Consider the following 27,671-nt stretch of genomic DNA (forward strand, 5'->3'; position numbering starts at 1 on the left):
TGCTATCTGGGATCTTCAGCATTAGCACCGGGACCTTAAAGCACCCTGACGTGAGAGGTAAGGGGAACTCACGTTAATAAATTTAACTCATAACTCGGAAAGTACTTAATGAAAAGGAACTTCACTATAGTGTTTTGAAAAGTTCTTGCTATCAGCTATTAGATTCTGATATAAAAAATAAAAATGCTGTTCCATTTAAAAAAATTAATGTGATCTTGACCTGACCTTAACGATGCCACCCAAGGTCAAATCAATGATACCTTCTTCTGTCCCTCTCCGAATCATATAACATTTGTTTGAAACATTTTTCCATATCTACTATAGTTTTTGTGAAATCTTAATGCATTATTTAAAATGGGACACTGTATATACAGGGTATTCCATTTTAAGTGATGCAGCTGAATATCTCTTAAAGTAAAACAGATTGGAAAAAATGTTTCAGACAAAAGTTGTTTGACTTGAAGGGGGACATAAGATGATGCCATTAGCTTGACCTTAGATAATTGTTTGAAGATCACATGAAGGTCACCTTTAATTTTTTAAACGGAACCCCCCATTTTTTATCACTTATTCTTATAGTTTATCTTAAAAGCTTTCCAACACTAAATAAAGAATTTTTTCATTGAGTACATTTCGAGTTATAAGACTCAAAATAATTACTTAATTTTACATAAATCATAAAATATCTAGTAAAATATTCATTTTTCGATTATCTAACCTTAATACTTTTATGTACAAAATAATTAGAGAAATCAATTAGTGTAAAGAAAACACATTGTTTCTAAGAAAAAATATGTTATTTGCAATTAACAAATACATATTTTTTCTTAGAAACAATTATTCGAGAAAACAATATTTCGAGATAAATTATAAGAATAAGTAATAAGAAATGGGGGGTTCTGTTTAAAAAATTAAAGGTGACCTTCATGTGACCTTCAAACAATTATCCAAGGTCAAATCAATGGCATCATCTTATGTCCCCCTTCGAGTCAAACAACTTTTGTCTGAAACATTTTTTTTCAATCTTTTTTACTTTAAGAGATACCCTGGCAAAAATGAGACGTTTGTTTGGCGTTTACATGAACGTTTGTGGAAGTTCGTCGAGAGTTTAAAAACGATTAGTAAAGAGTTTGTAGAACAAAAATTGCAACACTTTAGCGTTTAAAAGACGTTTGTACGTTATAGCGTAATCGTAAACGTTTGAAAAGTCTGAGTAAACTCTGTACACGAAGATGTATCAACGTTTACTGAACGTACTCTGAAAAATGTTACCTCAGCATTGCAAAACTTTCATGTAACATTATATAAAGAGTTTGTAGAACAAAAATTGCAACACTGCAGCGTTTGAAAGCATTCAAAACCCAACAGCGTTATGTAAGTGCTCTTACAAAGTTTGAAAAGCATATAAACTCTCAGAAAACCCTCACTCAACGGTTGTTAACGCTTTATAAAGTTTCTTATTTTCGCCAGGGTATTCAGTTGCATCACTTAAAATGAAACACCCTGTATATATACATACATACACACATACACGCATGTACATATACATATAGGATGTAACTGAAAAAAACATACAGATCACACCATCAAATACAACACAACAAATCGAAAAATCGTGCCATTTTTTGATCTGAGTTTTCTTTTTTTTTTTATTATGGTATTCACTAATCGGCATCTATCTATGACGAAAAGCAGGAAAGATAGAACAGGAAATCGGAAAATAGAGACGGTCTATCTATATAGGCTATAGATAAGAGTTGATTAGTTTATTTTAATATCGTAAAAATGAAAAAAGCTTAGATCAAAAAATGGCTCAGGGCATTTTAATTTGGATTGTTGTTTTGTATTTAGTATGCTCCATATGTTTTTTTCAGCATATATGTATATCTGTATACAGATGTTATTTTAAGTGACACAATCGATTATCTCGAAAGATACGGATGATATACGGAAAAATATTTCAGATATTTGTTTGGCTCGAAGGGGGATAAAAATATTAAATTGATTGGGGGATATTAAATTGATCTGAGTGTAAATACTAAAGTCATTTGAAAATCAACTTAAATTTTTTAAATGGACGACCCAAGTTTTTTTATATAAATCGACTCCTCGTAATATTTGGCATAAAAAGTTATAAGAGTAGAATAGTCAAAAATTGAATAGTTTATAAAATATTTTATATTTTAATGTAACATAATTTTATATAAACTACGAAATATCTCGTAAAATATTCATTTTTCAGTTACCTTGCCTCAATACTTTTACACAAAATAATAAGAAGAATCAATTGGTATAAAGAAAATATAGAATTTGTAACGAGCAGTTATATGTGTGTGTATATTTGTATACACACACACGCACACACACACAGACCTAATTTACACCAATCATTTGATACGCATATTAAATAGTAAATAACTAATAAATTGATTTACAAGGAGAATCCACGGGCTGGGAAATGAAGTTCGGGATGAGGCTTCGTGTGGTAATAGTAGTGCCCGAAACTCATACCATGCTCAAGCCATAGGATCCCACAGACCGCCAATTCCGAGAAAAAGCGTCTCAAAATTCGTGTAGCAATTTATATACCTAAAAGTTTTCCCTATTGCCAAGCGGTCCGGTGGTCGAAACGGTAGGGGGCCAGCGTGGTAAGCCAGAGGTTCCGTGTTCACACCTCTGCTCATGAACTATTTTTTTTCATACATTTTTTTATGCATTTTATTTTTAAATTTGTTTAATATTATAATAATAATCATGCAAATATTTATTATTATTACAATTTTATTATCTTTATTATTAATTACGTTAATATCATAATCGTAAGAATTATAACGAAAATAATATTTTCGTAAAATCTATCGCTGTAAAATATTTATAGGCGGTATAATACATCAAATATTATGTATGGGAGAATAATAATGAAGTCAAGAAGAATAGGAATTATATTTGTATTTATATTTAATCATAATCCGTTTTTTTTTTATTATTTACAAGAACCCGAATGATAATTATCATAAAAGCATTCAAAATAAAAGACATTTCGGCAATGTGAGCAACAAATAAATGATGGTTGCTTACATGTACAGGGAGTTTTGAGAAAGTCTAACGAAAAGCAAACTTCGTTAACATTTCTGAAAATTTTTCTATCGTCCGTTAATTTCGAGGCGAATCAGATGTATTGTATCATATCAGCCTTACCTTTTTTAAGGTATAACTTTTGAAAATGAAAAGTATAGACACGTAATATTTGACGTATTAACCGCCTATAAATATTTTACAGCGATAGATTTTACGAAAATATTATTTTCGTTATAATTCTTACGATTATGATACTAACGTAATTAATAATAAAGATAATAAAATTGTAATAATAATAAATATTTGCATGATTATTATTATAATATTAAACTTAAAAATAAAATGCATAAAAAAAGTGTATGAAAAAAAAAATTCGCGAGCAGAGGTTCGAACACGGAACCTCTGGCTTACCACGCTGGTCCGCTACCGCTTCGGCTACCGGGCCACTTGACAATGAAGAAAACTTTTAGATATATAAATTGCTACACGAAGTTTGAGGCGCTTTTTCTCGGAACTGGCGGTCTATGGGGTCCTATGGCTTGAGCATGGTATAAGTTTCGGGCACTACTATTACCACACGAAGCCTCATCCCGAACTTCATTTCCCAGCCCGTGGGTTCCCCTTGTTAGTCATTTGACTGTTAGGCATTAGTCATTTGGCTAATGAATTCAAATGTACTACTTAATACGTGTATCAAATGAACGCAATAAACAGGATATTTGATAAAGATTGAATTAACATTCGTGAACAAGTAACACAGAAAGTGAGAAGAAGGTATAAAAAATAAGAGTCGAAATATGCGCGGCCAAACTTTTGATTGCCATGTGACACTGTACATCTAACAATGAAACACAAACTAACCGCTCGAAGCACACGTTCATTCGCTAGTCTTTTTTAATTTAACATTTCAATAATTATTATGAAAATTACAAAATGATGAAGGATTTCTCTGTTCAATTTATTGCACTCTATTCTCTCAAGAGCGTTGGTCTAATCTTTATCAAATATCCTGTACATATGTATATATACAAAGAGAGGTAATAATCGTGTCCCCTGTTAAAATAGCAGATTTCTGGAGTTATATAAAAATGAAAATTCTATATTAAAATATCAAGGCACAATAGTTTTTGAACGGGAAACATTTAAAGATGAACAATCGGATTGTTGAAAACGCGCGCTCAGATCCATTGCTTAGTGAATATAATAGTCTCATGTTTTTGACGAAAAAAATGTTTATTTGGTGTTTATTTTATTTTCAAACGCTGTAAGGAAGGCTTGTTTAGGACCAAAAAATCGCAGGTGATATTGCGTATTTTAACAAATCTATAATTTAAAAAAATCAATTTTTACATACATACAAACGTTTCGGTCCCTTTCGGATCCTCTTCAGTGTGACTGAAACGTTTGTATGTATGTTTAGAAATTGATTTTTTTATAGATTTGTTAAAATACGCAATATCACCTGCGATTTTTTGGTTCTAAACAAGCCTTCCTTACAACGTTTGATTTATTGTCTGGACCAATCACACATAGTTTTAATTATTACTTTTATAATTAATTCAATTTGAGATCTTTGTTTTTATTTTATTTTATTCTTTAACATCAATATTTGTGTATATGTGTTATATTAATCTGTTAACATAACTATTACATACGAAGTGCTAATTTTGTTATGAAATACTAATCACACAATAATAAATTTTGCATTTTGTAAAATCATACACATGTAATTTCATCATCATTTCCTAAGAAGATATGTTAAGAATAATTATTTATATTTTAAATTATTTTCGAATAAATAAATAACATAAGAAAAATCTACTGTATCTATATGTTTATTCTTCATTAATTTATCTTATCATTATAGAAAAAATATATAAAAAATAATTTATCGGTTGATATTGATTAAAACTTCTATATAATCATAATGATGTTATTTACTTATAACATACTTCATGTCACATATTTGACAATTCAATGCATTTTAAAATCAATATTCAATAAAATAATTGTATTTGTGCCCTATTAATATTATGAGTATATACAGCAAGTTAATTAAATAAATAAGAAAATTTATAAATATTTATTATATTAATAAATTCGAAAGTACAAAATTATATTAACATTTAAATATTAATATCTAAGAGCACCTTAACTATGTAACAGACCTAAGTGTACGAATTTTCAACAACCGATTAATCATTTTTAAATGTTTCCTATTCAAAGATTACAATAGCCTCGGCAGTTTTTAGGCAGGTATTAGGATTTTTTGTTTTTAAATAAGTTCAGGTCACATTTGCTATTAGCATGTAGTAGGCCTGTAATAAGCCCTGTATATAAGATTCTTAGATTTAAAAAAAAATTATAATATATATTGTTACCCAGTAAATGCTGTTTGTTGTAATATAATGTGAAAGTAACAAATAATATAATAATGCAAGTTATCTTATGATATAAAACTGTAATATGTTATGTGTATTATTTTACAATAATGTTTATATATGTATTCCTTCGCTTGCCGCTACGCAATAAAACCTTAATTCATATTCAACTTTTCAATATAAAATGGATATAAAGCCTACAAAAGACAGGTACTAACATAAAATACAAAATATGTGTCTTTTTCAGTTTAATTTCTAATACTAATAATTCTAATTCTAATCCTAATAAAAAGATTCAAAATATATTAAGCAATTATTGAAATTGAATGGGTAAATATAGAAGAAAATCCATTTATTGCCTATTTAAAACAAAAATTGAAATCTATATAAATTAAAAATCTCGAATTTTATAAATTAAATATATACTATTTATTTTATTTATTTAATTATCAATTCTATATAAGGCCGAAAAAAATATACTATATGAAATATTCTATATTAAACAATTCTATGGAATAAAACTATAATACAACAATAATCTAACATATATATGTTATATTACATGTTATATTTATGAATCGAAAATTATAATTAATTAATAACTTGTTGATAATATCCTAGCAAACATCAAGTAACAGTTATATAATTGTTAGTTATAATTTCTCGCTCAACAATATAACTATTACATAATACTAGTATTATGTAACATTATAACTAACAATTATATAATTGTTACTTGGTGTTTGCTGGGATGTATATACAGGGCTAGAAGCTTTTCGAACATCCGAAGTGTAAAAGTAGATTAGTTCAAATTAAGAAGGAAGATTTACTGTTTTGCGATATTTGCAATAATTAACGAAAAATTAATTAAAGAAGATCGGCCAATACGCGTGGCTAGAAGCGTGCGGCAGCGAAGGCGGTCTCACTGTAACATAATGGCGGCGCGCGGCGAAGCGGTGATTGAGGGGGGGGGGGAAAGAGCCTTCGCCGCGCGCTTACACACTCATCGCTCCTCCCCTCCCCAATCACCGCTTCGCTGCGCGTCGCCATTATGTTACAGTGAGACCGCCTTCACCGCCACGCACTTCTAGCCACGCGCATTGGCCGATCTTCTTTAATTAATTTTTCGTTAATTATTGTAAATATCGCAAAACAGTGGAGGACCTTCCTTCTTAATTTGAGCCAATCTACCTTCACACTTCGGATGTGTGAAAAGTTTTCAGCCACCCTGTATATTGTTTGTAATATGTATTTGTTTTATTCGTTTATATAATATTAATATAATAATATTTATTTAGATTTATTTAAAAATTTTTACCTGTTAACTCCATCGTGATCGGTTCGCCCTCTTCTGGTAAAGTAGGAAGTGTTTGAATGACGGAACCTTCTACAGATCGTAACTGAATGGTCATTGGAGTCAATATAATCAATGTATGTTCATGGATGAGCATCTTTTCAGTATCACAACTGAAGGTCGCCAATACAGTCGTGTTAAAATTAGTATTTTTGTTAATGCGATTGACAATAATTTGTCTACCAGAAGAAACGGCGATATATTCTTTTGTAACAGCAATAGTCTGCACTTGGATCTCCGTCTTTAATGTATAGCTTTGCTCATCCATTTCAAGTAGAATCTGTGTTGGTGTAAGCTGACTTGCACAAATGCCATTATTGTACACAGCACACATCGGCTGTTGACGCAAAATAAATACATTAGTTATACAGTTGACGGCCAAAAGGGAATTCCGTGATAAACTGATGCCCCACGTCAATTGCTTCACTGTTCCATGAATTGCGCAAGATTCTGGAATACTTGGCCAAGCGTTCTCATCGTTGTCGGGAGAGGATTTCCGCTTCCATAAATAGATTGTTCCTAAATTGGTACCAGCAGCTAAAGTATCTGAAAAATGCGAGAAATATAATTTAACTAATTGTTTTCAAACTTATTAACTCGAATAGATTAATTTAAAATTTTTAAAATATATTGTTTAACTGTAGTTTTTACCATTGCTTTTGCAAAACGCTAAACTGGTACATATTTCTTGAGGAGTAGCAATGTTTCCATTAGATGAATCTGAAGGCGAGAGAACATATGTATCACCTGTATGAAGATTCCAACATCGTATAGCGAGTTCTCCTGTGAGCACAGCTAAAGTGTTCCCACTGATCCAGCATAGAGTGGTACAAGCAGTACGCGATATATCATTTCTACTACTTAATTTGACCTAGAATAATATACAACATAATAATGTATAAATGTATGTGGTCTTCATTTAAATCAAGAGACGGTAATGTCTCGTGCTAATGTTATACACAGTAATAGGCGGATTATACATCTATATAAAGAACTAATTAATAGAGTATCTTAGAATTATCAGATCTTAATAATGACTAAACTAATCGAATTCGAAGCCTTAATAGGCTTAATTGATAAATTAAATCACAATTATATCAAATAAAAAAATATTTTTATTATTGCTCTACATGTATTATGAACAGAGACATTACAAGTTTCAATATTTAGCAATATAAGTGGAGAGGAATAGGCCGTTATGAGCCAACCGCAGTAAACAGTGTACACAAATGTTTAGTATGAAAATTATTTAATGAATGTTTCGGTCCTAATTTTGGACCATCTTCAGCTATTCTTTCTTGTTGTTTGCTATGTTCTATTAACAAAAATTAATTGGAAAAAATATATAAAAAAATGAAGGATATTACGAATTATGATGCGAAAGTTCGAAAAAACTAAACAAAACACGAAAATACATACATGTAATTAACAAAAGCGCGCGTAAGAATCCGTGGAAATCATCGTTGAAAAAATTAATAGAACTATGGTAAACCTCCCTCCGGTTCCAACCGTAAAGGACGGATTATCTTAGATGTTATGAGAATAATTAGTCAACGTTGGCAGCCACAAGAGCAGAGCACTACCCAGTGAGAAGGCTGATGTCGACTCGATGTCGATTCAACGTCGATTCACCGAAAACTCATCGACATCGAAATTGACTTCGAAAATCAGCCGATTTCGATCAAATTGTTTTGACATCAGGAGTTGCTTTTTTCTAAGTTATTTGTGTTCAAAACCCGCAAATTTTGTCTACAATTAAGAGACTCATTATATGAGAGAGTATGCAGACAATCATCGATTCGATATCGATCGACATCGAATCGATAACCGATGATGATTAGATGTGGCGCTACTGGCGCTATTAATATTATTTTCCGCGGACATTGTTGTAACGGCGCGGTCTGCGTTTCTATCGGCGTTTCTTGTTGTGAAAGCGTATACGTGTGCGAACGTGTATGCTAGTTCACGCGACCGTTCAATTTCTTTGCGTTGATAGCGATAGTGCGTTGGACGTGTGTTATATACAAGCAATTTAACAAGTGGTCAAGCAAGTGGTCCTAAGCAACAACTTGGGAAGAATCTCAGCATTGACGCGAAGTGACGGGAATTAAGTTTTCCGAGAACCATGTCGAGTGACGATCAGCGTCCAGTAAGTATTTTCAGTTATGTTACATTTATGGATTATCTCTAGATTAGGGTTACGTTCCGACATCGAGCAAAATTTTCCTCGGAAAAGATGTTTCGGAACATAACCTAAGTATCAGTAATTAAGCGGCAGCACACTGGCACCACACTGAGGGCGGCATTGAGAGCTCATTTTTGTTTACTGATGTTGATTTCCTCTGTAATGTTCTTCGTTTATTAGTTTATTGAACTATGGTTTCCTCCTCTTTCTTTTATAGAAAAGCGAAAAATATTCTATTTCTTTAAATTGACTCTCCATGCATATAATTTTCTGTGTTTTTTCCAAGTTTCTGTGCAAATGGTTCGTACATCGTTGATTGGAACTTCTATGGTTGGATCTTCTTGTTCGTTAGCTCTTTCTTTGGCAAGAGTTCGTGATCTCATTTCCTAAATCTAAACATTTCATAAAACCTAGATGAACTGGTATTCATACATAAATATATAATTTTAATTTTATATCGATTTGTGGGTTCAAAGTATAATTTCTTGATATCTAATATATTTATTTTTATAAACGTTTAGCCTATTGTTGTTGATAATCATCAAAACACTGGCAATCTGTCAGTATCATTGCTGTTTTTAATTTTCATATTAAATTAATCTTTTAGAATGCTGTCTGAAAGGCTTTTGCGATGAGCATATTTTCAATAAACTTATGTAATTACCTCTCTTTTACAGACTCATAAAAAAGAATTCCATCTAGTTGTACATGGAACAATAAGATAGTATTTGTATTTACAAATACTTTCTATCATATTTGAAGCATTTGTTGATCTATGACAGATGTTCCACAATGCAGTTAACTTTTCAAACGTTGAATTATAAATTTGTTAATAAGCTATTTTAAAAGCTTCTTGAACATCTACGGTGGCAATCAAATTTAATGCCTCAGCATTTTCTTTGTTATCCACAAAGAAAATGCTGATGCAAATGAATCATATAATATCATCGTTCTGTCATTAGAAAATTCAAGAGTTTGAAAGTCGGAAATATTGTGCACTGAAATAATATACCATTCATCATCATTAATAAAATCAATATCTTGTGTGTTTTTAATTTTCAGTAATAGAATACACTCTGAAAGATTTTACAAAATTGCTGGCATTTTCAGTTAATGCCAACTAATTTTCTCCTAACTATGTACATTAAATGATTTGTGTATTTCAGTAAGCAGACGTTCAATTTTTCGATGTGTATGTGAAAATTAAATTCTTCTACATCCTAATAACAGAACGTCTATTTAAATTTTCATCTGTATAATAGCATGTTGCTTCCATAACTTTTTTGATTGTTACTCCATATATATATTGTAGTACAAACATAATCAACTTGACTGAATATTTGTTGTAATCTATTTAACATTTGCTTCTTTCCATCCTTTAAATGATTTAGTGTCGTTTTATAAGAAAAATTTAAACGGGGTAATGTATCTATTAACACATAAAAAGTTTTTTACAAATATGATTCTATACAAAATTTTACCATTAAAATCTTATTACAATTTCACCTACTATGGTGCGCTTATAAAGTCTCTGATTATTATAGTATTTAAGCCTTTTTTTATCGAAATCTGAGAAATTAAACCACAAATTAAATTTTTCTTTACTATATACAGATTTCCTATATACTGTAATTAGATTGAGACATTTTTTGTTTAGTATTAGCAGGTTACGTATTCAGTGTCTTATGAATGTGATCTCACTAACATATTCTAACTAACTTTTTAGAACTATTGAGTAATTTCACTCTTTTTCTTTATTTTCCACTTTTTAAGATGAGTTCGAAATCTTACAAGCGGAGGCTACGACGAAGAGCTGAAAGAGAGGTATCTAAAAGATTCAAAGTTGATGAGATCATGAGCAAAGTCAATACAAGATATGCTATAACAAGTGACGCGGATAGTGAATCTTCTGATTGCAATCTCTCGTATGTCGACAGTATAGATGAATGTGAAATGCGTTATCTAGAACAAGAATCTGTACCAAATAATGATGCTTCATCAAGTGAAGAGAAAAATAATAATAGAAGTGATTCATTATCAAGTGCCAATGATGAAAATGATGATAATAGGCCTGGTGTAGATTTTGTCGATAATAATGAGAGAAATGTTGTAGAATTTGAAAATGATACTGAAAGAGAAGAATATATTATTGAAACTGTTCGTGAGTGGGCATTAGAGGCAGGACATCTATCCATGAAAAAATTGAATGATCTTCTCAATAGACTTCATGTAGTTTTTCCACGAATGCCCAGAAACTATAAGACACTACTTCACACTCCTGTTCATATTAATGTAGTTGAATTTGATGATGGGTGTAAGTTTTGGTACAAAAGTATTTTGACTAATCTGAATGCTATGGATCTGAGAGAGTATTTTCAAAGATATGACTGTATCAAGATTGATGTGAACATAGATGGTTTACCTTTATTTCAAAGTTCGAAGAAGAAGTTCTGGCCTATTTTGGGCTATCTTGTTGGTACCGAAAATGAGCCATTCATTATTGCTTTATATTTGGGCAAGCAAGATCCTAAAAATTCGGCAGAATTCTTGTATGACTTCGTTAATGAGGTTGAAAATTTGCTAGAAAATGGATACATTTACAATGGGGTAACGTACCAGTTTGAAGTTCGAAATTACATACTAGATGCACCCGCTCGATCATTAGTAAAATGCACTATAGGTCATTCGGGCTATGCATCATGTGAAAAATGTACTGTTGTTGGTCAACATGTTGATGGAAGGAGAACTTACGTGCAACTTGATGAACCTCTGAGAACGGATCAGTCTTTTCGTAACATGAGTCAGCGACTTCATCATACTGGTGTGTCTATTTTGTCGAGAAATACTAACATGATATCTCAGTTCCGCCTTGATCCAATGCATTTGATTTGGCAAGGAGTTTGGAAGAGACTGCTTAAGGCATGGATCCTGTGGAATGGGCCTTGGCAATTGGAAGTTAATGCAGTCCGCGAAATATCTGCTATTCTTGAAAATGATTTATCTCAAACATGTCCACAAGATTTTGCTAGGCCTCCAAGATCATTGATAGAATGGAATCTGTACAAGGCTACTGAGCTTCGACGAATGTGTCTCTATGATGGCATTTTTGTATTCAAAAGATATCTTCATGAAAATGTGTATAAACATTTTCTCTTATTGCATTCTGGTCTTTATATTCTCTCTAGTCTAGTTCTGGTTCGTTCAATGTTAGAAACTGCTAATGAATTGTTACGACTCTTTATACGCCATTCTGTCAACATTTACGGGCAGAAGTTTGTAGTATATAATGTCCATGCTCTCTGCCATCTGACCGCTGAATGTGCCGTATATGGACAGCTCGAAAACTTCAGTGCTTTCAAATTCGAAAATAGATTAAAATCCCTTAAGGCAGTTCTCCGATCAGGGTATCAACCGTTGCAGCAAGCAGCTTATAGAGACCTTGAAAGGTCTGCACGTGTTACTGTTCATTTGTCTTCTAATGATAAGCATGTTACTCTTTCTCAAGAGCACAGAGATCCAAATGAAGTCATGATTGGTACGTACTTCAGACGATTGTCAGTTGGTAAAATTTTTGTCCAGCTAGGAAGGAAAGATTCGTGTTTACGAACTGTTGGTGGAGACATTGTTGTATTGAGGAACATTGTTCAGAATGAAGATGGCATTTTTCTGATTGGAAATATGTTCCTTAATGTTGAGAACTTCTACACATATCCTCTAAACTCATCTATTCTAGGCATTGTTCGTGTATCTGAGAAAGAACATGTTAGAAGAAGTTTTGCTCTGACAGACGTTGAGTCAAAATGTTGACTAATGTCAGATGGTGATGCATTTCTGTGTGTGCCTTTGTTGCACACAATGCCCCTATTCTAAGTATTGCATGTATTCTGTCAAATCCCTGCTATATGTATATATGTATGTATATCTTGTTTTTTTAAAGATTATAATTTTCTCACATTATCTTTTATTTCTAACTTTTTATCTCTCTCTCTCTCTCTCTCTCTCTCTAATTCTTTTCTTCTCTCTCATTTCCTTCCTTCTTCCCCTATTCTTTTCTTTTTTTTCTATATCTTTCATCCACCATTTTCCTTCTCCCTTCTTTTCTAACAACCATCCTCCCTGCTGCCATTGTATATCTACATAATCTTCTTTGCATCGTTTTTAGTTCGTTGTCATCAAATTTATTAACAAAACAGAAAAAGAATCAAATGACGACACAGTTTATGAGGTGGGCCTCGCCAAATGGATTGTTGACTTAAACGAGGACATGATGGGTACGACAAAATGGCCTCCTTCTTCCGTAGATGCTGGAAAACTTATAAGGAAGGAAACTTCCCCAGATCCAAATTGGCCAGTGTGCTATGTTGAGGTGATAAGGTACTTCGGTAAGTTTGATTGCGCAAGTTAACTATATGAGTCATGCTTTTAGTCTAATTATTATTACTTTATTTGCATCCAGATACTATAAAAAGAGCTAGAGAGATGTTGAAGAGATTGGTGGATGAAGGACTAACTTCCTACGAGACTGAAAGAGAATTGGGCCGGGGTAAAAGGAAGAAACGACCACCTATTATATATACCGATGATGATGAGGATTCAGATGTTCCAAAATACAATAAAAAGAAACAGTCTCTGTCTGATGACAGCGACTCAGATTTGGTTCAACATAAGAAAATTAGAAAGTTTGGCAAGTCAAAGAAGATAGATCAAGATATATCGGCACCACCATCGTTGTCCTTTCAACACAAAAGCCCTAGTAACATAAGCCCAGATCAGAATGACAGGAACAGAAAAATTATTGTGACTGTTGCACATAAAAACACGGGAACTGCTTCATCTTTAATAGAGAAAATTAAAAGTCGAAAAACTGAGCGGCAAGTTTTTCAGAACCTAAAAGAAGAGAGTCTCGAAAATGCTCTTAAGAAGCAGAAGAGCACATTAACTGTTCCTCAGCTGAATGTATGTGTCAAAAGCCCTTTGCAACAAATGAATGTCACACTGTCCGAAAACAATGTTAATAGTATGGGAGATGAGAAAGAAAATATGATTAATGAATCTGAAGTTGAGTCCAGCCTTGGAATCCCTTCTGAACGGCAAAGCCCAAGCTCAAGAGACACAGAAGTGGTTCGGCCGAGTTGTTATACACCTTTGAGGTCTCCATTGTTGCACAGGATGAGTCCTAGAAATCCTGAAATCTTTCGTCATCAGCAATATAATTGTCACCGGAAAATGTCACAAGATGATAATGATGCTGAGAGTCTTTCCTTTGGTAATTATATTATGGTCAGTTGTTGGCCCTATTTATATTTTTATATTAATTATATTAACAGCTTAGCGAAAAATTAAAATTTTCGCTCTCGTTGACTCTCAAACCGAAAATCACAGATTATATATATATCTTTGAATTTCAAGAGCCGAAATATAATGATTTCAATTAATTATATTATTTAATTTCAGATATCAATAAGAGCATTAGAGAAATAAAATCTCTATGCAAAACTACACTTGTGCGAGTGGAAGAATTGAGCAGTAAAGTTGATGTCACAATTATGAATCAAACGCGACTCAATCGGTCTCTTCTTCCAGCTGAGAAAAGAATTATTCGTCCATCAGATCTACCGGCTCTTCCTGTTTATACAGAGGATGATCTGAAAGCTATGGAGAGATTTTTGGAAGACGAATCTAATTTGTCAGCAATGGTAAGTTTAAGGATGTTTTGTATTGATTTTTCACGTGTAATATGGAGTCTCTCTACACAAACATATCCGACAATGATGCCTCTGATTTTTTGTATTTACTCTATACATGCTTAATTCTACTTGCACTGTTTTATATCCCTATGTCAGCGAACTGTAGATGTGATTGTTTGATTTTTAGGTTCATTATCTGGCTTCATTTTCCTTGAATAAAATTGAAGGAAAAGCAGCTGCTCAAGTTATGGCAAAGTTGATATCTAATGTACTGACCTGTTCCTACAATTTTAAGGGTACTGACGGAAGTGGAAAAAAAGGCTTTCAAAATCTGCATCTTTGGGAGGTGGTTCAAGGTATGCATTTAAAGGTTTTTGAAGATTATTGAATATTTGAATAGTGACTTTTTCTTGCTATTAGAATATATATATACTGGAAATGTAAAGTATATCTACAATTTTCTTCCACTGTTTATATATATATATACAATATGGGTGTAACCATTTGGGAATTAATATATATATTTTGAATAATTCATGTCTTGAAATATCAAGCTGATGCGTATTCTTTGATGTAAATATATCAACTCGATTTGATCATTGCTTTCCTAAATTGTGTCATTAAGGAATGGATAGCCTGTAAGCTGTATTGGTATTTATTAGCGGAAAATGTAATTATATGTCATATTTCAGGTGTGATACAAATGCGATTTCCTGAGAGTGATCTCTCAGATGCCAAAGATTCTGTGATGTCCTGGTTGCGAAATGCTCCCTGGCGGAAGCAAGAGAAAGGATCTGACACTGGGAAGAGGAAGAGCAAGAGCTCTCTAAAAGAAAGCAGTACTTAAGAAAACAAGACAATAAGTTTTTTCCAGTGTTACCTGTAACATGTGATATTTTTTGCTGATTGTGATATAGGGTTATGATATAGGTATAGGTTGTCTATTAGTGATCAAAATAATTGTAATGTCCATTAGTTATTTAAGGCGCCCAGCGCAGATGTAAAATGGGCCGTTTTTACTTCCGATTTTTTTTTAGATTTACATGCACTATTTACACGAGATGTTTTACACGAGCAACAAATACGAACAACTGTCTATATACGCTTGCTATATAAGATCTTATTGCTTTATCGTGTTACTCTTTTATAAAAATTTTTTTATGATTTCTTTATTTATTGCACAAGCCACTCTATGTGATCACTTTTTGTGCAATTATTATAAACTGATTCATATCTGAGTGTAAGATTTTATTTCCATGATTAATTTTTTAATTTTCCACGTATTAATTGCGATTCTTGTGCACATATTGCTTTTTTATTGGACAAAACACAAAAGTCGAGAAATTGGAAGCACTTATTTGGTCCTAAAATATTTAGTTTTTTTACACTCGAAATTTTCAACACTCGAATAATCGATTTACATTTCTATTTGTTTTTTTAGCCCCATATTTTATGTATTATGCAATAGCTGCAATGATATATAATAACGACAACTTTATATATAAAAGAATAGCCCCTTAGTCCATTATTAGTGATAAAACCAATTGTGATGTTAGATGATGTAAGACTAATGAAAAAATAATATTTTTATTGTTTTAAAATAAACATTGATTTTATCTAATTATATATATATTAAATTTTTTATTATTTCCTGCAATATTTGTCTGACTTAATAAAAATCGATTTGATGTCGACTAGACGTCGATTACGCAGTCGACAGGTAATCGACATGAGAGACAAAAAGAGATCGATGTCGACGTCAATTTCGATCTCATTTCGAACCCACATATTGATGTCGATTCGACGTCGGAACGACATTTCGTATCTCACTGGGTAACGTATGTTACAAAATCAAATTTCAAACAAGACAATGTCATAGATTACAAACCAACAAATGACAAAATCAACGGAAAACGGAATCATACGTCAGATACATGTAAAGCACGGTCATTTTAAATTTTTGACAGATTCTCAACAATCATGAAGTACGCATGATGTAGACTCTCGGTATCACTTTGAAGAACCGTTTATTTGTCTCTTGATAAAGATCATCTCCGACACCAGACGTCTTCCGTAAATATGTCCCTCGTCCAATATTTCCACAATGTCCCAATCAAATTCGTGATTATTGAACCTGTGGTCAGTGATCACCGAATGATATGAAGTTCTTTTATTTATATTGTTTCGATGTTGGGCAATTAGAGTTTTTAAAAGCCTTTCTACATAGGATGTCCTACATAAGATGCGTCACAATCTTTACGAATCTTTAAGAAATTTTGTAAATAACATTATTATTTGATAAGGTAAGCACAAAATCCTTATGTACGCGGATAAATCTTCTCAATTTGTTAATGCCAGTGTAGGACATTCTTATCTGTAAATCACGGATCACAGGTCCAAAACGCTCAGAGATCGTCTTCGCATATGGGACATTAAAAAATATATTAGAAACGTCAGTCTCGTCGCCAATAATGCTTATGGTGTTTGTGCTATTGTCCCTATCTTTATTGGAAATTAATGCTTTTAGACGTTTACGTAGGGTGTCAAAAATAAATTCCAGCGGAAATCCGTTATTTAATAATATGTTGACGACGAAACGCAGATTTTTTTGGTGGAAGGTTGAATGAGAGAGAAGGCCCTATCAATGAGGCTGATAGCGGTATCTGTGGAGTCAAGAACGAATCCGTTAATATACAGCTATATAATTTAGCTCTGCTCTTGCATAAATTGATGTATAATTCCATCCCTAAGACTAATAGTCATATCTCTGATAGCTTTCACCTAGTACAGAAATTAAATGATATTTACATTTCGGAGTATCATAAACTGATTTCCTTGGATGTGGTTTCTTTATTTACTAACGTTCCGTGAGATGTAGCCTTGGCTAGCGTCGAAAAAAGATGGAGTTATATAGTGTGAAATGGATAAAGACAAAGGATATTCTATTCCACGGGAGGAGTTTGTGGAGACTGTCCGGTTCGTTTTTGACACAATTTTTTTCAAATTTAATGACATTTATTATAAGCAAACTTTCGACACTCCAATGGGCTCTCCTCTCTCTCCGATCATTGCTAACATCACCTTACAAGATTTAGAACTGAGGGCGATCGAGACTTCCGTTCTTGTTGCCTTTTTATTTTAGATTTGTTGACAATATCACGTTGGCGGCTCCTTCTTCCTGTCTTAACGTTATCACTGAAACTTTTAACTCTTTACATCCTAGATTGTAATTTGAGATGGAGGAAGGAATTGACAACCGACTTAATTTTTTAGACGTAACTTTAATTCTTAACAATAATCAGATTACATTTGACTGGTACCACAAACCTACCTTTTCCGGAAGATATTTGAATTTTGAGTCTCAACACCCTCTCTGCCATAAAAGAGGTACCGCTATCAGCCTCATTGATAGAGCCTTCTCTCTCATCCAACCTTCCACCAAAAAAAACTGCGTTTCGTCATCAACACATTATTAAACAACGGATATCCTCTGGAATTTATTTTTGACACCCTACGTAAACGTCTAAAAGCGTTAATTTCCAATAAAGATAGGAACAATAGCACAAACACCATAAGCATTGTTGGCGACGAAGACTGATGTTTCTAATATATTTTTTAATGTCCCATATGCGAAGACGATCTCTGAGCGTTTTGGACCTGTGGCCCGTGATTTACAAATAAGAATGTCCTACACTGGCATTAACAAATTTAGAAGATATATCTGCGTACATAAGGATTTTGTGCCTACCTTATCAAATAATGTCATTTACAAAATTTCTTAAAGATTTGTAAAGATTGTGACGCATCTTATGTAGGACATCCTATGTAGGAAGGCTTTTAAAAACTCTAATTACCCAACATCGAAACAATATAAATAAAAGAACTTCATATCATTCGGTGATCACTGACCACAGGTTCAATAATCACGAATTTGATTGGGACATCGTGGAAATATTGGACGAGGGACATATTTACGGAAGACGTCTGGTGTCGGAGATGATCTTTATCAAGAGACAAATAAACGGTTCTTCAAAGTGATACCGAGAGTCTACATCAGGCGTACTTTCACGATCATTGAGAATCTGTTAAAAATTTAAAATGACCGCGCTTTACATGTATCTGACGTATGATTCCACTATCCGTTGGGTTTGTCACTTGTTGGTTTGTAATTTATAACATTGTCTTGTTTGAAACTTGATTTTGTAACATACTATATATATATATATATATATATATATATATATATATATATATATATATATATATACAGGGTGATTCTGAACAAACGTTTGTCTTTAAAATATCAAATTCTTGAATGAATTCTAAGACGATTTTTCCTCTTGCAAAATTTTGCCCGGAGCTTAGTTTTTAAACTATAAGGAAAATAGTTAACTATTTACGGAACGAAGACAGGAGGTAGGCAAGGACGGCGCGATATAGGCGATTACGTGGGGCACTCGCCGCGATCAGCTGATTGCTATACGCGATGACTGTAACAATCAGTGTGTGTGTGAGAATGTGTACGCATACACACACACACACACACACACACACACACACACGCACACACACACACACAGATTGTTACAGTCATCGCGTATAGCAATCAGCTGATCGCGGCGAGCGCCCCACGTAATTGCCTATATCGCGTCGTCTCTGCCTACCTCTTGTACTCGTTCCGTAAGTAGTTAACTATTTTCCTTTATAGTTTAAAAACTAATCTCCGGGCAAAATTTTGCAAGAGGAAAAATCGTCTTAGAATTCATTCAAGAATTTGATATTTTAAAGACAAACACGTTTGTTCAGAATCACCTTGTATATACACCCAGGTAGCAAGCACACAAGCAAGAGATAAGCTATAAGAATATCTAATAAAAAACAGGGGGTCCCATTTAAAAATTTCAAGTTGACCTTAAAATGACCCCTAAATTGGACTCCAAGGTCAAAGTCAAGGTTACCATCAGGTATCCCCCTCTGAATCCTACAACTTTTGTATAAAACATTTTTTCTATCTTGCTTACTTTACGGGATATTTGCGTGCGTCGATTAAAATGACTCACCCTGTATACAGGGTGTTCGGAAATTCAATCGCCAAATTTTCAGAGATTGTCGGGGGCACCATAAGAATCATTTTTTGCAAATGAACCTGGGGTCGGAAACGTGTCATTACATCGCTACGGCACACAGTGGTCCAGAATAAGAATTTAGCGGCTCAAAACCCATTTTTCAAAGTGAGAAACAAAACTATTAATGATCATAACTTTGAAGTACACATCTTAATTAAGATTAAAAATGCATTTTTAAACACAAAATCATGAGTGTAGTGAAGGACTAGCACAAATACAACGTGAAACTCAATGAAAAACGTCATCGCGCGCAATGCTATTCTTGTTTCACTTTTGATAATTTCAGTTGATAATAAACTAGTTTAATGTTTTATTTTACTATAAGTATCAAAATTGCAGATAAGTGTATTAAATGAACTTATATATATATATATATATTTAATCTTGTAAAAAATTCATATATGTTTGAAGTAAGTATGATGTTTTAATCAATTTGTTGACATATTGTGATATTACTAAAAATTACCTTGTTTTACTCTAATGTAACTATGATGAAAATATAATACAAATATATCGCTGGCGAATAAAAAAAAATTTATTTGCATTGATTCGCAGTTGCGTCTTCTGCAACGTATTCTATATCCAATGTTATACAGGCGAGCGCGAGGCAAGGCCTCGGTCGCGGCACAGCCAACGCGAGCGCCGCGCCGGATCATTTGGAACAATTGCTAGATGTTTTCTCTCTCTTTCTTTCTTTTGTTATTAAACAACAACGGAAGACACACATAAGTGTAATGTAGGCAGTTTTCAAATAAAGAAGTCATACAAATAAAGCATACCAGTTTCTTTCCCAAGCTACGTTTGATTTTTTGAAATTGACAAATCATATAATTTTATATATATATAATTTTTTTCACTTTTATAAAGGACGCTATTATTATTTAATATCTCCATATACATCATTATTGTACGTATCACATTTTTAGTTTTTTATATTATGTATCTATATTATTCTTTGTGGGTGGGTGTATATATGAGGTTCGAAAATATACCTATATATATATACAGGATGAGCCATTTTAATTAACGCACGCAATTATTTCGGAAACAAAGCATTTTAAAGAAAAATGTTTCAGACAAAAGTTTTATGGTTTCGAGGGGGCCATAAGATGGTATCATTGGTTTGACCTTGAAGAGTTATTTGAAGGTCACATGAAGGTCACCTCCAATTTCTTAAATGGAACCTGCTATTTGTCATTGCATATTCTTGTAGCTTATCTCGAGAGCTTTCCAAAACACTATAATTAAGTACTTTTTTGTTAAGTACTTTTTGAGTTATGAGGCTTGAAATAATTTCTTAATTTTACATAAACCGTAAAATATCTTGTAAAATATTCATTTTTCGATTATCTTACCTTAATACTTTTATGTACAAAATAATGAGAGGAATCAATTGGTGTAAAGAAAACACATAGTTGTTTTTAAGAAAAAATATGGAATTGTTAATTGCAAATTACATTTTTTTTTTCGAAACAACTATGTGTTTTTTTTTACACCAGTTGATTCCTCTCATTATTTTGTACGTAAAAGTATTAAGGTAAGATAATCGAAAAATGAATATTTTACAAGATATTTTACGGTTTATGTAAAATTAAGAAATTATTTCAAGCCTCATAACTCAAAAAGTACTTAACGAAAAGGTACTTAATTATAGTGTTTTGGAAAGCTATCGAGATAAGCTACAAGAATATGCAATGACAAATAGTAGGTTCCATTTAAGAAATTGAAGGTGACCTTCATGTGACCTTCAAATAACTCTTCAAGGTCAAACCAATGATACCATCTTATGGCCCCCTCGAAACCAAACAACTTTTGTCTGGAACATTTTTCTCTAAAATGCTTTATTTCCGAAATAATTGCGTGCGTTAATTAAAATGGCTCACTCTGTATATATATATATATATATATATATATATATATATATACATCTTTCATTATTATATTCTGTGTGTATTTATTCTATTATAGAGATATAAATACTGACACCATGAATAGTGTAACTAACAATAATAACAATTTGACATATAACGATCTGTTTCAAATTTTGCGCAATAAAGAACCATTGAAACCACAATATATTATATCAAGAAATCATTTATTAAAAATATAATTTTTTTATATACAAGTTAATAATATATAAGTTAATAAGTTAAAATATAGTTATTTTTATATATAATATAATAAAATTTATATATAATAAAGTTTTATATTATAATGTAAAATGAATAATGCCTTGAAGAACAACATCAACCAATAATTCCATTTCCGAACAAAATTTTTCTTAAATTCCTTTTTCTCTGGCAAAATAACAGAAAAATAACAGATTACATAAGCATTTTATATCGCGCCCACGTGCGTACGAATTTTGAGCCGCTAAATTCACAATCTGGACCACTGTGCGGCATACGGAGTGTTCGAAAGAGTCGGGACCTCGAAATATCACAAAAAATAGAAGTTTTACAAAAAATTGTTTCAAACAAAAGTTGTAGGGTGTAAAAAGGTCTATTTTACTGGCGCCATGTGTTTGACCTTGGATGGCGTCGCCAAGGTCACGACAAGGCCACCTTGCAATAAAAAGTGGAGGGTTTCCATTTCAAAAATTCAAGGTGGCCTTGTCGTGACCTTGGCGACACCATCCAAGGTCAAACACGTGGCGCCAGTAAATAGACCTTTTTACACCCTACAACTTTTGTTTGAAACAATTTTTTGTAAAACTTCTATTTTTTGTGATATTTCGAGGTACCGACTCTTTCGAACACTCCGTATGCCGTAGCGATGTAATAATACGTTTTCGACCCCAGGTTCATTTGCAAAAAATGATTCTTATGGTGCCCCCGACAATCTCTGAAAATTTGTCGATTGAATTTCCGAACACCCTGTGTACAGGGTGTTCCATTTTAACTTTGCCATCGAAATATCTCGTAAAGTCTAAAAGATATGAAAAAATGTTTCAGACGAAAGTTGTATGGTTTCGAGGGGGACATAAGATGGTGCCATTAGTTTGAAGAGTGACCTCAAGGTCACGTGAAGGTCACCTCCAACTTTTTAAATGGGACACCCTATATGCTTTTGCATATTCTTATAGCTCATCTCGAGAACTTTCCAAAACACTATAATTAAGTTAGTTTTCATTAAGTACTTTCCGAGTTATGAGGCTTGAAGTCATTTCTTAATTTTACATAAACCGTAAAATATCTTGTAAAATATTTATTTTTGATTAACTTTCCTTAATACTTTTATGTACAAAATAATGAAAAGAATCAATTGGTGTAAAGAAAACACATAATTGTTTCGAAAAAAAATGTAATTGTTAATTGTAAATTACATTTTTTTTAAGTTGGAGGTGACCTTCACGTGACCTTCAGCTGACTCTTGAAGGTCAAACTTATGGCACCATCTTATGTCCCCCTCGAAACCATACAACTTTTGTCTGAAACATTTTTTCGTACTTTTTAGACTTTACGAGATATTTCGATGGCAAAGTAAAATGGAACACCCTGTATATATATACACACACACACACACAGGGTGGGCCATTTTAATGTCCCACCTCAAATATCTCTTCTACGCCTTTTACAAAAAAAATGTTTCAGACAAAAGTTGTATGGTTTCAAGGGGGACATAAGGTGTCATTAGTTTGACCTTGAATAGTTGCTTCAAGGTCACGTAAAGGTCACCTTCAATTTCTTAAATGGAACCTACTATTTTTCATTGCATATTCTTGTAGCTTATCTCGAGAGCTTTCCAAAACACTATAATTAAGTACCTTTTCGTTAAGTACTTTTTGAGTTATGAGGCTTGAAATAATTTCTTAATTTTACATAAACCGTAAAATATCTTGTAAAATATTCATTTTTCGATTATCTTACCTTAATACTTTTATGCACAAAATAATGAGAGGAATCAATTGGTGTAAAGAAAACGCAGTTGTTTCGAAGAAAAAATATGTAATTGTTAATTGCAAATTACATATTTTTTCTTCGAAACAACTATGTGTTTCAAGGTCAAACAAATGACACCATCTTATGGCCCCCTTCAAGCCATACAACTTTTGTCTGAAACATTTTTTTGTATTGCATAGGAAAAGAGATATTTGGGGTGGAACATTGAAATGATCCACCTTGTATATACAGGGTGTCCCATTTTAATGTCCCACCCCAAATAACTTTCTTATTTTTAATTTTAGAAAAAGATGTTTCAGACAAAAGTTGTATGGTTGCAAAAGTTGTTTGAATTTGCAATTAACAATTACATTTTTTTTTTCAAAACAATTATGTGTTTTCTTTACACCAATTGATTCCTCTCATTATTTTGTACGTAAAAGTATTAAGGTAAGATAATCGAAAAATGAATATTTTACAAGATATTTTACGGTTTATGTAAAATTAAGAAATTATTTCAAGCCTCATAACTCAAAAAGTACTTAACGAAAAGGTACTTAATTATAGTGTTTTGGAAAGCTCTCGAGATAAGCTACAAGAATATGCAATGAAAAATAATAGGTTCCATTTAAGAAATTGAAGGTGACCTTCATGTGACCTTCAAATAACTCTTCAAGGTCAAACCAATGATACCATCTTATGGCCCCCTCGAAACCAAACAACTTTTGTCTGAAACATTTTTCTCTCCCGGGCTTGGTTTTCGAGTTATTCTCCATTAAAAGTTAAAATGGTCCACCCTGTATATATATATATATATATATATATATATATATATATATATTTCCAATTTGCATATTTTTTCTTGTATCATTTATATAAGAAACATATTTTTGTAGATGTACTTTTATCACAAAAGCACTTGTAGATACATAGTTATTAAAAAATAAAATTTAATTATTTCTATTATTTTGAGCTAAATGAAATGTTTATATTTATTATTATATAATTAGTACCTTTGTCAATTCAGTAAGTTCTCCGCTGATTGAATCTGATTGAAAATGCCCAATATTTAATCCCTCCGTCATGATGATGATAGAATCTCTAGTCTGATGATACAATAAGCAATATAACGCTGCACTATCAGTACTAAGAACTTCCTTACATTGTCCCTGAGAATCAACAAAGTATATGATGCCATTTGCAGTACCAATGTAGAACGCATGATTGTCTCGTTGAGTTGAAACTGTTGTTGGTGCAGCAGTTCTTGGGCGCCATGAATTAAATAAGTCTAAAGCTCTTTCATCACCAGCCACCGCTGCTTTTGCCAAACCACTGTAAAAAATAAATCGTTCAAAATAATAGTCTGCAAAAAAAATTGAATTAATAAATGAGGATTTATTTATCTAAATTACATGGTTTTTACTTGGAAATTTTTTTTCAATATTTTTAAAAATATTTAATATTTTTAGGAATATATCAGGAAAATATAATATTTTCTAATAATATTAAATAATTATATATATATATATATATATATATATATATATAATTATTAGAAAAATATAATCTATTCTATATAAAAATTCAATTATCTTTTAATTTATTTTATTTATTTAAAAATGTGATGATTTATATTAATTATTTATATTATGTGATGATATATATATTATATACCTAATGTCAATAGTTGACTTTGAAGGATTTTTTCTAAATGCGATTTGTGTAAAAGACTCTTTCAATTCATGATGGAATGTCATAAAAAGTTGTCCTCTGGAATCTATTTTCCAACCAACTATAGATCCACCAGTATCTGCAGATACTAAACGGCTACCATACTGACTCCATTGCAGAATTGTGATAGACTCTCGATGAGGAGTTACTATTACACTGAATTCTTGAGTCCCAGTATCGCCGGGCCATACCTATAATACTTAACAATTTAACACTTTCCTTTATCTTATAATAATTAAAAAAATAATTCATTGAAATGATAATCAGAGATTAATAAAAAAAAACTAATTTTTTTTTTCTGCAGTTTATAGTATTTATGATATTAACTCGTAACTCTCCGCTCTCCCATCCTGCTGCCAACCATGTCCTCTCAGGATGCCATGCAAGTGCAGTAACTTGCGCCACAATATGTCCTGATGATTCAATGTCTTGCACAGGTTCACCTTGATCATCATAAATGGTTACAAAGCCACCCTTGTCTTGAGAATATGCAGAAACAGCTAACAAGGGATAGTTATTATGCCAAGTTACAAATGTATTTATTGAAGCAGTTTCAGGATTTTGCACTCGAATGTCAAAATATAAGGTCATTGTGTGTTTATCACATTAAATTATATATTTATATATATAAATATGAGATTTATAATTACAATTTTTTATTAAATATAACAATATAAATAAAATTACACAATTTATTATTATATATTTGCTTTTGAAATACTTTGTCAATATTTTAATAAATTTTTTTACATTGACAGTAATCAACTTGTACGCATATATACATATACATACATGTACACATATAATATTATCAATGTCATGGAAACGCATTGAACTAGTTGCATTGAACCATAGGCCTGGTTTACACCGTACGTCTTTTGATACGCGAATCAAAAGTAATGCGCACCCATAGACCTTACAGATAAAGGTCTACGTGCGCACCAAACGTTTAAGGGCCTGAGCACAAAGATGTTGTAACTGTTTCCGACAAAGTCGTATGCGTAAGGGCCTCCGCACAAGGTGTTCCGTATCGCATTACGTTACGTTAAGTATCGATCGTAAATTTAACTCCGTACGTAAAATTAAACTTCAGTCAACGCACAGAAGAAATCGTAACGTAAAGACATGTCTTTACGTTTACGATTTCTTCTGTGCGTTGACTGAAGTTTAATTTTACGTACGGAGTTAAATTTACGATCTATACTTAACGTAACGTAATGCGATACGGAACACCTTGTGCGGAGGCCCTAAGTCGGAGACGTTAGTCAACGCACAAGGATTTTACGTAAACGTAGGCCGTATCTTGTATTGCATGTTAGGGCCTGAACACAAAGATGTCGTAACTGTTTCCGACAAAGTCGTATGCGTAAGGGCCTGAGCAGAATGGCTGCCTTATAATTTTAAGACTATGTTTTATGCCTTAGGTCTTTGTCTTAGGTAACGCACAATACTGTGTGTTATGTCTCGAGCACGGTCTTACATACAGGTCTGGAAACTCAGGCCTTTTTTAGTGGTGGGGGAGGTCTCACTTAGTGTGTCCGTTTTTCGACTAAAAGTCGCAATACGAGCGAGAGAGACAGAGATAGACGGCAGTAGTCGTTCTCTCTCTAACATACGTCTAAAATGACTTCTAGATCGCAGCGAACCTAGCAGGCAAGCCGTGAACTTCCGAAAAACGGACACACTAAGTGAGACCTCCCCCACCACCGGAGTTTCCAGACCTGTATGTAAGGGCCTAAGCAGAATGGCTGCCTTAAGATTTTAAGACTATGTTTTATGTAATGTGCGAATAAATCCTTGCGTGTTAAGCGTCGTCTACAATGAGATTTTAAGGAGACTTAAGGCGTAAGACTTAAGAAATTGACCAATCACAGTCAAGTATTAAGAGAATACTCGACTGTGATTGGTCAATTTCTTAAATCTTACGCTTTAAGTCTCCTTAAAATCTCATTGTAGACGACGCATAAACGAACATCACTTTTAGGGAGTTATAACTACGATTGTTACTAAACCAGATTAACGTTGCTGTGTAAACGTACTCATTGAGCGGTAAGGCCTGAGCAGAATGACTGCCTTATAATTTTAAGACTATGTTTTATGCCTTAGGTCTTTGTCTTAGGTAACGCACAATACTGTGTGTTATGTCTCGAGTCTTATGTATACGCGAACATTTGTAAGAAATAAACGTTTGCGTATACATAAGACTCGAGACATAACGCACAGTATTGTGCGTTACCTAAGACAAAGA

At 32.6% G+C, this 27,671-nt stretch overlaps 2 protein-coding genes across 6 annotated transcripts in view; one reads left to right on the plus strand and one right to left on the minus strand.

Moving 5' to 3' along the window:
• The window catches only part of Rempa (intraflagellar transport protein rempA), a 53,780-nt gene extending 27,326 nt beyond the window's left edge, over positions 1 to 26,454 (minus strand). For 2 of the 4 annotated variants that reach the window (XM_083094082.1, XM_083094079.1), the window contains exons 1-5: positions 25,751 to 26,067; positions 25,367 to 25,614; positions 24,706 to 25,024; positions 7,465 to 7,684; positions 6,778 to 7,359 (exon numbers count right to left, since the gene is read on the minus strand). In XM_083094082.1, the coding sequence (XP_082950208.1) occupies positions 6,778 to 7,359; positions 7,465 to 7,684; positions 24,706 to 25,024; positions 25,367 to 25,614; positions 25,751 to 26,014 (1,633 nt within the window). In that variant the 5' untranslated portion in view covers positions 26,015 to 26,067. Of the gene's footprint in view, positions 1 to 6,777; positions 7,360 to 7,464; positions 7,685 to 24,705; positions 25,025 to 25,366; positions 25,615 to 25,750; positions 26,068 to 26,215 lie in introns of those variants that run through there. The other 2 variants (XM_083094081.1, XM_083094080.1) reach the window with 2 other exon arrangements.
• LOC145968536 (uncharacterized) lies at positions 7,978 to 16,307 on the plus strand. Of its 2 annotated transcripts, none has more exons than XM_083094083.1 (6): positions 7,978 to 8,962; positions 13,161 to 13,380; positions 13,455 to 14,264; positions 14,453 to 14,694; positions 14,873 to 15,041; positions 15,378 to 16,307. In XM_083094083.1, exons 1-6 carry the CDS (start codon positions 8,939 to 8,941, stop codon positions 15,530 to 15,532), a joined length of 1,620 nt encoding a protein of 539 aa, XP_082950209.1. In that variant the 5' UTR covers positions 7,978 to 8,938; the 3' UTR covers positions 15,533 to 16,307. The 2 variants fall into 2 exon arrangements, with proteins under 2 accessions (XP_082950209.1, XP_082950210.1); XM_083094084.1 differs by having other exon boundaries at positions 14,582 to 14,694.
• Positions 26,455 to 27,671: the final 1,217 nt, after the last annotated feature.

Source organism: Camponotus vicinus, unplaced genomic scaffold (assembly GCF_025532165.1).
Source record: "Camponotus vicinus isolate PSW18456_S1 unplaced genomic scaffold, iyCamVici1.0 SCAF_3, whole genome shotgun sequence".
Classification (NCBI taxonomy): domain Eukaryota; kingdom Metazoa; phylum Arthropoda; class Insecta; order Hymenoptera; family Formicidae; genus Camponotus; species Camponotus vicinus.